The sequence below is a fragment of the Myxine glutinosa genome, chromosome 5, assembly GCF_964187855.1.
Source record: "Myxine glutinosa chromosome 5, kmMyxGlut1.1, whole genome shotgun sequence".
Lineage (NCBI taxonomy): Eukaryota > Metazoa > Chordata > Myxini > Myxiniformes > Myxinidae > Myxine > Myxine glutinosa.
Window position 1 is genome coordinate 165,803,162 of NC_136265.1, and position 13,305 is coordinate 165,816,466.

The 13,305-nt window shown below is 43.0% G+C and overlaps 1 protein-coding gene across 1 annotated transcript; it reads right to left on the reverse strand.

Annotated features, from left to right (window-relative positions):
- Positions 1-3,954: 3,954 nt before the first annotated feature.
- LOC137426787 (pre-mRNA splicing regulator USH1G) lies at positions 3,955-9,816 on the reverse strand. Its single transcript, XM_068115673.2, has 4 exons — positions 9,469-9,816; positions 5,653-5,911; positions 5,174-5,442; positions 3,955-4,956 (listed from the first exon to the last, which is right to left on the reverse strand). Exons 1-4 carry the CDS (start codon positions 9,630-9,632, stop codon positions 4,482-4,484), a joined length of 1,167 nt encoding a protein of 388 aa, XP_067971774.2. The 5' UTR covers positions 9,633-9,816; the 3' UTR covers positions 3,955-4,481.
- Between the last annotated feature and the right edge of the window lie 3,489 nt (positions 9,817-13,305).

Here is a 13,305-nt window from a genome sequence, read left to right on the forward strand (position 1 = left end):
TGAATTCAGGTACCGAAAAATTATTTTCGAGAATGTTTTTTTTTTTTATCGGCCCTTAAGTAACTTATGAGGGGTCAAATAAGGGTTTTTCATGATTCTGAGTTGATTGTTAACATTTATATTTTCACTTTTACATTTACACACAAAGTAGCTTTTATTTCACATACATATATAATACTCAAGAGTTATTTCTCATTCACAATGTCAGAAGTTTCAACAGTCATTGTCTATGTCTTCTTCAGACTCAACAACATCATGACTGCAGTTTCTGCATGTAATGCCATTACAGACTCCACAGGCCGAGATGCACGTGACCCCATTCTTCTTGCAGCTGCATCGCCGGTTGCTGCAATCTCCATGACAATTACAACTCGTGAACTGCAATAGCTCCTCAGGAGCCGTGGGGTCCAGTGTTGGAACTGGCTCATACCCATGCACACCTATTGTCCATCCATAGTCACTGGGGTTCAGAGACATGCTCTGTAGATGTTTACTGACGTCCTCCTCCATCCGCCGGTTGACATCAGACAGGTGACTGAGGGTGAGCACCCAGCATTTGTGGCCAGAAAAACTGTTTCTCATTCTTCCTCTGCTCAGTCCACCTTGTGACTTGGCTGCCTTCATTAATGTCTGCTCAATGCAAATGTCACACCATGTGCCGGACCACTCATGACTTGAGTAACGGACAACGTGGTTCCCGTGGGCAGTGAGACGTTCTAAGGTGTCTTTGTAAGCAGGCAAAGTTTCTAGTTCCTTCATGAGTTGACAGTACAGCCGTGCGCCCTTGGCATACTGATGATGGCCTGCAGCGGCAAAGATGTGAAGCATCTTGGTAACAATGCAGGACAGATGCCCATTGTGGTCTGCAAGTCGCTCGGTTCTGATAAAGACCTTGATCACATCTACCATGTGGTGGTACTCCACCCAGAGTGCAGGTGTTCTTCCTCCTTTTGCGAGTCGTTTGAAGGTTTCTTCAAACCTTTGCTCAAACACTGGCACTACTGGGTCTGAGTGTCTGGCTCCCATCTTCCCATCAGCCACCTTCTCCATGAAGGTCTTCATGTCACCACGCTCCTCCTCAGTGAAGGCAAGTTTCATGATGTGTTGATAGATGGCTGCATCGATGAGGAGGTGAACACGGATTGCCTTGTCAAAACATCCTCCATCCATGATGTGGTTGGCTGTCGTACTTCCAGGATAGATCAACTGGATCACATCTAGTAGTCCAGAATCTTCCATGATGTTACCCATTGATCCAAGATAAGACTTCAGCAGGTGAAAACCATCCAACCTTGGAATGACGGGTAGATTTGCCTGCTTTATTATATTCACAGCCTTCAGCCAAATCGGAAGATCAAAGGTCACTATAGCGACCCCAGCGCGCCGTATGCACTCTTTCAGAGTGGTGAAGATGGTGTTGAGGTCATTAGGGTCTCCTTCAATAACTGGGAGGAACTCGATCTGTGTGCTCTGCTTTGCATCATTAGCATGGATTCTCTTCATCCAGCCATTCCAGTTGGAGTGTGGGAACTCAGGATCGTTGGCTTTGATCACCCACCCCGCTGCCCAGAGTGTGTCACCTGGAGTGAGGAGTGGCTGATCATGAGCCAGGGAGGAGGAAAGCTCAGCGAGGGGGAGAAACATGATCGCGTTCGTTCCTATCTGTTTCCTGTTCGTAAATGGAATAATCTTTACTTCAGTTCCTCTCAGGATCTTAGCTTTGTCGAGTGCCTTCAACTTCACCTGGGGGAGAGCTGCTGTTGTCTGTGGATCTGGCAAAGGTGGTGCCGGAGAGGTGACTTCGATCCAACCCATTGAGTGAAAGGGAGTGTTTCCGTGAATAGAGACAATGTTTAAATCTATATTGTCTCCAACAAACTGAGTGACTGCATTGTTTGTTTCCCCAACCTCCATAAAGACCACCTGATCATTACTTGACAATTCACTTTCACTGGCTGGCACTTTGGCTGTCATCACTGATTGATCCTCAAGCGCAGCATCAACCGCAACCTCATCATTGATCTGTTCATCGGTTTCCTCCACAATGGTGTCAAGAGTGCCAGAAGTATCTGGAACATCATCTCCACTCCTACTATTAAGGAAGCAGTATTTGTAGTTTTGTGTCTCCGTGTAAGACTCAGTGTATCCCAGCCGGTGGAACTTGTTGAGCATCCATTTTGACCCAAATCTATGATCAAGTTGTATGGCAAGCCCCATTTGGTGTGGCAATACTCCAGACCGAGGTCGACAGGCCTTAATAAAATTCTGCCCCCAAACGGCAACTCTTTCGTCTGTCTTGACAATCGGTCTCAAGAACATCTGAAGGCTTGCAGGAACAAGTGTCAGCTGACTATCGATGTCAGTCATACTGTGTGTGGTGGGGTATGACTTTGGACCTAAATCAATCAAGGCAATATCATTGGATATGAACTTGAGTGCCGTCTTTATGATCTGAGTCTTCTCATCTCCATGGTCAAGATTAGCATGATGCCCTCGCAGAATATTGTCGGTGCCATCTTTGAGACAGAGTACATCTGCCCTTCTTTCCTGTGTTGTGAAATACAAGGTGTCTTCGTATTTCTCTAGAAGTTTTATCTTTAGCCAATGCTTTGAATAAGAAAGGCTCTTCTCTGGTGACTGATCAAACTCCTGCAGCTTTTCATGGACTTGGTCCATGTTCATTACCCCATGCTCTAATTCTGAGTCTAACCATTCGCAGAATTCAATAAAAACTGCCTCTCGCTCCTCATCAATACTCCTCTGTCCTCTCTTCCTTTTTCCTTCCTCATCAGTCTTGGACAAACTGTCACCTCTCGCAAACATAAGTTTGCATCGCAAATGGTACAGTGTTTCTTCTGCTACCAAGTCGTTGATCCCTTCCAGGCGTCCAGTGACTTCAGTGCCCCAGTCATCCCCGCGACTCCGTGCTGTCTTCAGCAAGCTTGCCTTCAGTGTATCTGCAGTCAAATTATCTGGCACTCTGTATTTCTTTCTAGCTTGTGCTGGATTATTTTTGTAGAGCTGGGCTGGTTGGTTGCAAAGAATGCATACATCCTTATACAGGAGGTCAACTGACTGTGATCTTCTAGAACTGCAGCCAGTTGATGAACTGAACTCACAAGTAGTGCGTCTTCTCTTCAACTTTGATGACTCTTTCTCTGCCTTTGATGCTTGAGCTGACTTCTTGGTGGTTGCAACAAAGTTGTTGTACAGATCATTTTTACACTTCTGGTGGTACCTCAGTTTTCCTTCCTTTTGAGCCTCCTTCATACGTTCCACAACAGTAACATTTTCGACAGTTTCTGCTTGTTTCAATAAAGTTGAGTATCCCTTTGGAGTTGCCTGTATGAGCCTTTCAGCTGGTGTATCCGAGCGTGCACAGATGAAGCAATTGAGCACAGGTGGAGTAACGTCTTCATCCATATTGCTAGACTCCATGTCCTGCAAAGTAGAAAATGAGATATATTTAGAAATTATTTTTCCACAAAGGAGTGTCTGTGGTGAAATATAAATGTTAACAATCAACTCAGAATCATGAAAAACCCTTATTTGACCCCTCATAAGTTACTTAAGGGCCGATTAAAAAAAATAAAAATTCTCGAAAATAATTTTTCGGTACCCGAATTCAACAGCTTTTTTTCTGGGTTTCCCACGGGAGTTGACCTTCAACATTTTAACACATGTTATTACACACCTTTACAAACATATTGGTGAAGAAATTTTTTGGTAACAATTTAGTTAACAGATTTTCATATGTTTCCTTTACTATATCAGTGGGATACAAAACATAAACTGATCAGACTGGCAGAGGTATGCGCTCTACCCATAGTTCAGTTCTAATTGTATAATACATGTAATGAAACGATGTTGGTGTTGTGGTCTACTTACTGAAACAAAGTTGGCTGATTAAACTGTACATACCAAAGATGTTGAAATGAAACAGCAAGATCTGTATTGTATAGAATATTTTGAACCTTTACTTGCACTTTTGAGAAATCCACATCAGTATCGCAATGACAACAAAACTTGCAAGAGATCTTCATCTTCGTGTCTTGACAAGAGCCTGGTGTGCCAGTATTAAAAACTGGTTCTCCCACCCAGATATGGTCATCAAACCTCCCACCCAGATATGTTCATTTGTCATGAACACAGAGGTTTTCAAACTCGGTATCCCTACACTTTGAGACAATGAAGGGATGGTGAGGGAAGTTGGGAAAAAGAAAATTTAGAATGGAGGGAAGGAGAGATAACTGGTGGAGAAAGCATACATAGGTGGAAAGGAGAGGGAGATTCATGGAGGGCAAGATCTGTTGGGATGAGATTGATCAAAATATTCTGCCATAATATTTTATATGGGGAGGATCCCTTGGCAACATTTTCAAGAGGTTCAAGTTGGCTTTAGCATCTGTTCAGACCAGTAGACATTACACATCCTGTGCTTTATTGAGCAATTTCGGTTTCCCAGCTTGGATATTGACAGTTCACATTTGCACATCACGTAGAGGCCCAGGTTGATCTAATGCCTGCCTTCTCTTCTCTATTGCCACCAGTAGTTTTTTCCTGGTACCAACAGGCAGCCCCACCACCCGTAGGTCATCCTCGTCACACATGACCAGGGCCTCCATGTCGAGGCGCTGTTGACGGCAAGCTCCGAGCGATTCCTGTAGGCTCAGCGATGCGAGAAAACTCTCCAGCGGCTCGGTCTCGGCCTCGTCATCCTGAAGGCCGAGGCCTTCCTCGTTCCAGGGCGGTGATCCATCAGAAAGTTCAACTTCCTCTTCTTTAGCCATTCCGATGACTTCTGTAAGCGTACTTCGATCCTTTCCCAATGCCAAAGCAGCTAAGGCAGGCACCATTCCACCATGCTCGGCCTCAAACAGACTCGGTGGAACGTAGCAGTGACGGAAAACCATGTTACCCACACCAGGACGAACTAACACTGAATCTGGTGGAGGTCTGTAAGAAAAGGGCATGGTGAACAGGAAGGAGGAGAGGAGAGTGGATAAGGAATGAAATACTGTACAGAGTTTATCTTGAACTAATAATAACCAAGTCAAACATGTTTAAGAACATAAATCTATCCAATATTTCAGAGGTTACTGTGAGTAAAATAGTTATGTCTACTTCTCCAATAAACCATGGTCATGCAGGGTAAATTATGGTTGAGACGTACTCAAAAGAATCGTCCTCTTGGAGAGCGATTGAAGTTATTGATGCTCTCGAGTTGAAGTTTGCACCGCTCTCATTTGCAATGGACTTTGTCGATGGTCGTCGGCCGGATGCCTTGGATAGTGATGCCACCTTGGAGCGGATGGTGCTGAAGGTGCTTCTGCGATGCTGCATTCTGGTGTTCACCACCGGGTCCAGGGCATCCAACAGCTCCCGCTGCTTCTCCCGCTTTATTTTCAATTGTTCTGCTATTTCAATTCGCTTTTCTACTTCCTGGAACATGCAATGCGCACAGGTGTCACTCATATGTTATCAAACTTTGAAGAACGCGACACCAGGATGGCAGTTTGCAGTGAAATTACTTTTGTGCAGGGAAGAGAACACTTAAAGCTTCTTTTTTTTCATCCATTCTTCACTTTTCTGCATGATATTGTGAATGTAATCCTGGAATTGTGAAATTATTTTGTTATGGTCAAATCTCACCTTTGAGGCCTTGTCTTGGTCACGCTGAGCCTGCCGCGGGTCTTTTTGAGTCTGATCTCCAGCCATCTTGTCCAGTAACTGTACGCATTCCGCCTGACCCTTCAGGCTTGCCAACTCCAAGGGTGTGCGGTGGTCATTGTCCATGACCCAAATGTTGGCACCCATATTTGCTAAGAATCCCACACAGACCAGGTAGCCATTTCCAGCGGCAAGGTGGAGTGCTGAGCGACCCCATATGTCGCAACGGTCTGCATCACCACTAAGTCGAAAATGGACAAAGCAAACACCATCACAAAAAAAGAATCACAGCGTTATAAACTTTTTAAGTTGATCAACTTCTGCAAGTCCTCTGTCCACTTTAGGGCTGCAGATTATTGTCAAAAAAGTGCCTTAAAAATAGCGGAACTGGCAAGTAGCTTCCGACCGGCTACTTTTGGTATTTTTTATAAAGTAGGGGCCTTGACAAGTTCACAAACCAAAAATACCCAGAATACCTCTGGGGGAACATGCTTAAATGACGTCATCAAAATGGCTGCCAAAATTGTAACGTTTGGCATTGTGTACAGGTGCTGACGTGGTACCTAACCGTTTATATAGTAGTTTTACTGTCAAGAGAAAAAACATCAGCCTTTCCCTGGGATGAACACTTTCATTTGTGGAGAACCAGAGAATAAAAAGAAAGGAATAAAACTTACAGCAGCGAATATGAAGCCAGCAGAAGTTCGTGAGAATGTGCTCACAACAATGGTTATGATTACAAAAATGATTCCCAAATACTTCACCGTGCAGTTAGTATTATTCGCAGAGACATAGAAAAATTACAACCAACAACTGAATACCCTAATACCCAAGAAATTGATCCTAATGCATCAGCTGCGTTTAATTTAAATATAATTTAAATATTATTTAAATATTTAAATTAAATTATTAAATTAATTTAAATGCATTTAAATGCATTGCGTGCATGCATTTAAATTAATTAATTATTTAAATATTATTTAAATATTATTTTAATTATTATTAAATATAATTAATAATATTACTTTTAAATATTATTAAATATTAATATTACTAAATAGAATATTTAAATCAGATGCTCGTATCATTTTATTACAGATTAGGACACATGGACCCTCAATGTAAAAATAAAATATAAAAACGTAATAAAAATGGGGGCCATCTTGATGACGTCACTTGAACATGTTCCCCAAGGGGATTCTGGGTATTTTTGGTGTGTGAAGTAGTCAGGGCCCATACTTCATAAAAATATGAAAATTAGCTGGTAGGAAGCTAGTTGCCACTTCATCCTCATTTTCATGCTCAATCTGCAGCCCTACTTCAAAAAGAATAACTTCAAAAAAGAAGAAACACTTCAAAAAAGAAGAACCACCTCCACTTCCGTCCACTCCATCGTAGCTCTTCTCTGGCATGCCTCTCCCTCCAACGGTTGCATCACTTTGGATGAATTGCCACGCATGTATTTCCCCACGAGATTTCCAACAAAGTTAACGAAAACAATTTTTTATGTTGTAAACATGACAAAGTTCTTGCCGGTAACCTCGGTCATGAGCTAATGATAAACAGGTTTTACGAAATGTTAGTCGAAACAAAATGACTTGGGCTAAGATGGTTGTGACAGCAAAGTGAAGAAGTTATTTGATGGTTGTCATAAATAAAAGAAAAAACAACGATCGAATTACATTGCCTTCAGAAAGTATTCACACCCCTTGGATTTTTCACATTTTGTTGTGTTCGAGCCTGAATTTAAAATGGAATAAATTGACATTTTTGTCACTGATCTACACATAATACCCCATAATATCAAAGTGGAATTTTTAATCGATATTGTTACAAAATTATTAAGAATGAAATACAGAAATATTTCATTTACATTAAGTATTCAACATGCGTCGTCAATACTTCGTAGAAACGTCTTTTGCAGCGATTACAGCTTTGAGTCTTGTTGGGGTATGTCTGTATCAGTTTTGTACATCTGGATTTGGGGAGTTTCTCCCATTCATCCATGCAGATTTGGTCAAGCTCTGTCAAGTTGGATGAGGACAGTCCGTGAACATCAATCTTAAAGTCTTTCCACAGATTCTCAATGGGATTCAAGTCTGGGCTTTGCCTGGGCCACTCAAGGACTTTCATGTTCTTGTTCTGAAGCCATTCCAGTGTTGCTTTGGCTGTACGCTTCGGGTCATTGTCCTGTTGGAATGTAAATCTTCTCCGCAGTCTTAGGTAGTTTGCACTCTGAAGCAGGTTCTCCTCAAGGATTTGCTCGTATTTGCCTCCATTCATTGTTCCTTCTATCCTCACAAGTCTCCAAGTCCGGGAATCTGAAAAGCATCCCATACCATGATGTTGCCACCACCATGCTTCACGGTCGGGATTGTGTTGGATGGGTGGTGAATTGTCCTTAATTTCCACCAGACATACAGCTTTGTATTCAGGCCAAAGAGTTTAATTTTTGTCTCATCAGATCAGATAATCTTTTGCCTCATGCTTTCAGAGTCTTTCCCGTGCTTTTTTGCAAACTCGAGGTGTGCTGTCATGTGCCTTTTTCTCAGGAGTGGCTTCCGTCTGACCATTCTCCCATAAAACCTGAATTGGTGAAGTGCTGCAGAGACTGTTGTCCTTCCGGAAGGTTCTCCCATATCAGCTAAGTAAGGAACTCTGTAGTTCTGTCAGTGGTCATTGGGTTCTTGGTCACCTCCCTGACCAAGGTCCTTCTTGTCTGGTTGCTCAGTTTGGTCGGACGGCCAGCTCTAAGAAGAGTCGGGGTAGTTCCATATTCTTTCCATTCACTAATGATGGAGCTCACTGTGCTCTTGGGACTTTCAACACTAGAAATTGTTTTATATCCTTCCCAGATCTATGTCTCCTCCAATTCTATCTCGGAATTCTACGGACAGTTCCTTGGACTTCATGGTGGAGTTTCTACTCTGACATGCACTGTCAACTGTGGGACCTTATATAGAAACGTGTGTTTCTTTCTAAATTATGTCTTATCAATTGAATTGACCACAAGTGGACTCTAATCAAGTTGTAGAGACATCTCGAGGATGATCAAAGGAAATTGGATGCACCTGAGCTCAATTTGGTGTCATTGCAATGGGGTTGAATACTTATTGACTCGAGACATTTCAGCTTTTCATTTTTAGTTATTTCGTTAAAATGTCTGAATAAAAATTCCACTTTGACATTATGGGTTATTACGTGTAGATCAGTGACAAAAAATGTCAGTTTAGTCAATTTAAAATGCAGGCTGGAACAACAAAATGTGAAAAAGTCAAGGGGTGTGAATACTTCCTGAAGGTACTGTATACAGTGATTATGTCATGGAGAAAATATTTAGAGATCCTTCATTTTGGCCTTCAGTATTTTTTCAGGGAAATAAACTATCTGAAATCTCCTCCATTGTTCTGTGAATGATATGAAACCTGGGTATCAATTTGTTGTTAGTTGTATTCATCTGGCAAATGGAGTTGCTAGACTTGCTGAAGGAACTACTTTACTCACATCTAACCAAACAAGTCTTCAAGAACGCAGATATTGAAGAACTGGTGAAGAATAGCATCAATCTGCATCAGCAGACAGGTAGAACAATGGATGAAATCAACAAGTTGATTGCGGTTTTGGGCCGATGAAAGGTTAACTCCTACAATTTTAACTTCCCCAAGACTTGCGTTACAATTACATTTAAGCATGTATTTACTCTTTTAACACGAACTCTACACAATTTAGGAATAAACTGCTACGACATCATATTCCGCTTGTAGGTTTGGCATGTGCTTAATTTAGTGAACCGCTTACCCTCGTTTTATGCACATCTGCAGCGCGTCTATATGTCCACATTCGGCAGCAAGAAGCGTCGGGGTCATCCCGTCTCCGTCGGTAACATTGAGGTCCTTCTTCGTGGTCTCCTTGAGCAAGTTGACGTTGCCATCACGTGCAGCCAGGTGGAAGCGGTTTGACATTGCGCATCAAGGTGCCACCTAGATGTTGGGTAGGAAGGGCAGAGATGACGCTCGTAACAATTGCAGATGAAATCGAGATTTTTTGGGGGGGTTCCTCAACACAGGTTTGCCTTGAGGAGTGTGGGATCCATGTCAGGATGTCGTGAAATAATGTGCAGGGTGGGGTAAGTAACCTTTGATTTCCATTCACTGTGCGTTCTGGCCTTTGGACCTGGTGGAACCTTGGGTACCAGGGAAACGTCATGGAACATGAGAACAAACACAGGTGGTATGCAAGAGCAAACTACACATATTATAGGTGGCATCTCTGACATTTAAAGACCCAAAAAATTACACAATTTAAAAAAGTTTTTTATGCCGAGGCTTTCCTAGTGTTCTTTGGCTTTAATCTCAAGCCAGAAACATTTCGCTTTTTTGAAGACTTGAACCGGATTTCTTTCGTTAAAAAAAAATAGGACTTTGTGGGGTAAATGCACAATGATTATCCTCCTGAAGAACATTAAATGTTGAGCAAGGAACAAGATAATAATTATTTTAAATACAAACCTCCATTCGGATAACTGGAACTTGAACCAAAACAAGAAGTTCGAAAACAAAATCGAGTTTCGAAAGAAACATGGTTTCACTTCGTTTTTGTTTATCTTGAACCTTGTACAGTCGTGGACAAAAATATTGGCACCCTTGCGCTTTTTTCAAATAACTCACAATTTTCTCTAAAAATAAGTTGAAATTGACAAAAGTATTTGGTCTCCACAATTCTTTATTTCACTGTTAATATTACAGAACCTTTGTTTTTGATTCAGAACTTAATATATCCTTTTAAATCAGAAAATAAAAATAAATGGCATTGACAAAATTATTGACACCCGAGACTTAATATTTGGTAGCACGTCCTTTGGACAAAATAACTGCAGTCAAGCGCTTCCTATAGTCATCAATGAGCTTCCTACATCTCTGATCTCAGATCTAGATCTGAATGAACTTCCATAGTTTGTCCCACTCTTCTTGTGCAAACTGCTCCAGTTCTCCCAGATTTTAAGGGTGCCTTCTCCCAACTGCTGCTTTCAGATCTCCCCACTGGTGTTCAATGGGATTTAGATCTGGACTCATTGCTGGCCACTTCAGAACAGTCAAGCGTTTTGTCTTGAACCATTCCTGTGTGCTTTTTGAAGTGTTTGGGGTCACTGTCCTGCTGCAAGATCCATGACCTTCGATGGAGACCCAGCATTCTGACACTGGGTTGAACATTGCGCTCCATGTGCTGCAAGATCCATGACCTTCAATGGAGACCCAGCTTTCTGACACTGGGTTGAACATTGCACTCCAAAATGCCTTGGTAATCTCCTGATTTAATGATGCCATGCACACATTCAAGATACCCAGTGCCAGAGAGGCAGCACAGCAACCCCAAAACATCACTGAACCTCCTCCATATTTGACTGTAGGGAAGGTGTTCTTTTCTTTGAAGGCTTCATTTTGTTTTCTGTAAACATAGAGATGATGTGCTTTACCAAAAAGCTCTAATTTGGTCTCATCTGTCCACAGGACATTCTCCCAGAAGGATTTTGGCTTGTTCAGGTGTGTTTTGGAAAACTTCATTCAAGCTTTCTTGTCTCTCTCTCAGTCATGGGTCTCCTACCATAGAACCCCCTTTCATCGAGTTGGCGATGGATAGTGTGAGTTGAAACTGTCGTACCTTGTGTCTGAAGGTTAGCTTGAATTTGTTTGGCTGTTGATCGAGGTGCTTTCTCTACCATTCGAACAATCCTTCACTGCAATCTTCGATCAAGTTTTCTCTTGTGGCCATGTCCAGGGAGGTTGGCTACAGTGCCATGGGCCTTAAACGTCCTGATAGCATTGCGTACGGTGGACACAGGAAGATCAAAGTCTCTGGAGATGGACTGGTAGCCTTGAGATTGTCCATGCTTGGCTACAATATTGTGTCTGACCTCCTCAAGACAATTCTCTGGTTTTCTTTCTTTTCTCCATGCTCATTGCGGTACACACAGTGACACAAAACAGTAGAATGACTCCTTTCTCTATTCAAACTGGTTGAATGAGTGATTTTTATATTGCAGGCACCTGCAACTCACTGTAGGTGAGATTAATTCCAAAGTAAAGGACAATCACCTGTTTGAAATCTAATTATTTCTAACAACTTCTAAAAGGTGCCAATAATATTGTCCGGGCCATTTTAGGATTTCTGTGTGGAATAAGCTAAGATTTCGTAATTTTTTCAGCCTTTTTTGTTTTGTTCCACTGCATACCAAAGAAATACATATGTGGATGAATGAATGAATGAATGATCGTTTTAAGGCCATTTTCCCCGCTAGAGCGGGGGTTAGCCTTGCGGGCCCCATGACAATCATGGTTCCCTGTTTGAGGCAATGTTTTTATGGCCGGATGCCCTTCCTGACGCCAACCCTTGGTCACGCTCTTACGATGCGCAGGGATACGGTGTACCTATTCTAAATCGGGGGTACACACCGTGATCATTCATCCCAGCAAGCTGGTACTCGATTTGCCGACCTCGGAAGGATGACAGGCTGAGTCAACCCCCCTGGCGTTAATTCAGCGATCGACCGGGATTCGAACCCAGGATCCTAAGATCCCAAGCCGGCACCCTAACCGCTAAGCCAACACCAGGCTTCCAAAATATAATTTTATTTCAACAAATTTCTGGAAGAAATGGTGCATTATTTGAAAAAAGTGCAAGGGTGCCAATATTTTTGGCCACGACTGTAGATGTTCAAAATTTTGAAAGTGAATGATGTGTGTCTAAAAACCTCAGGTTATATCAATGCGATTTGACAAGATGGTGCAGAGGGAGTGGGTTCAATTCTCGGCCCAACTAGAAATTGTCAAATCGGTGTTTGACAGGCAGCGGGTTGCATCCCTAAGTGGGGCGTTCCTCGAATGGATGTTAAGCTGGGCGTCCCATCTACTAGCATTATCTGGACGTTAAAGATCCAACTGTCTCACAAAGAGAAGGTGAGTTATTGCTGGCACCCTGATCAAATTATAAGTTCCCGCCATGACAACTGTTAAGGTAAATACAAACCACCCAGTGTAATCCTTGGCATGAGACTGCTTTGACAGCACTGAACCTTGAGACTGCTGAGACAGTGGAGAGAGGAGGAGGGAGGGGTCGAGAAAGAGATGGGGCAGAGAGAGGAGGAGGGAGGGGTCGAGAAAGAGATGGGGCAGAGAGAGGAGGAGGGAGGGGTCGAGAAAGAGATGGGGCAGAGAGAGGAGGAGGGAGGGGTCGAGAAAGAGAGAGAGAGAGGAGGAGGGAGGGGTCGAGAAAGAGAGAGAGGAGGAGGGAGGGGTCGAGAAAGAGAGAGAGAGGAGGAGGGAGGGGTCGAGAAAGAGAGAGAGAGGAGGAGGGAGGAGTCGAGAAAGAGAGAGAGGCGGAGGGAGGGGTCGAGAAAGAGAGAGAGAGGAGGAGGGAGGGGTCGAGAAAGAGAGAGAGAGGAGGAGAGAGAGAGGAAGAGAGGAAGAGAGAGGAAGAGAGGAAGAGAGAGGAAGAGAGAGGAAGAGAGAGGAAGAGAGAGGGAGAGAGAGGGAGAGAGAGAGGGAGGGAGAGAGGGAGAAAGGGAGAGAGGGAGAAAGGGAGGGAAGGAGAGAGGGAGGGAAGGAGAGAGGGAGGGAGGGAGGCAGAGAGGGAGAGAGT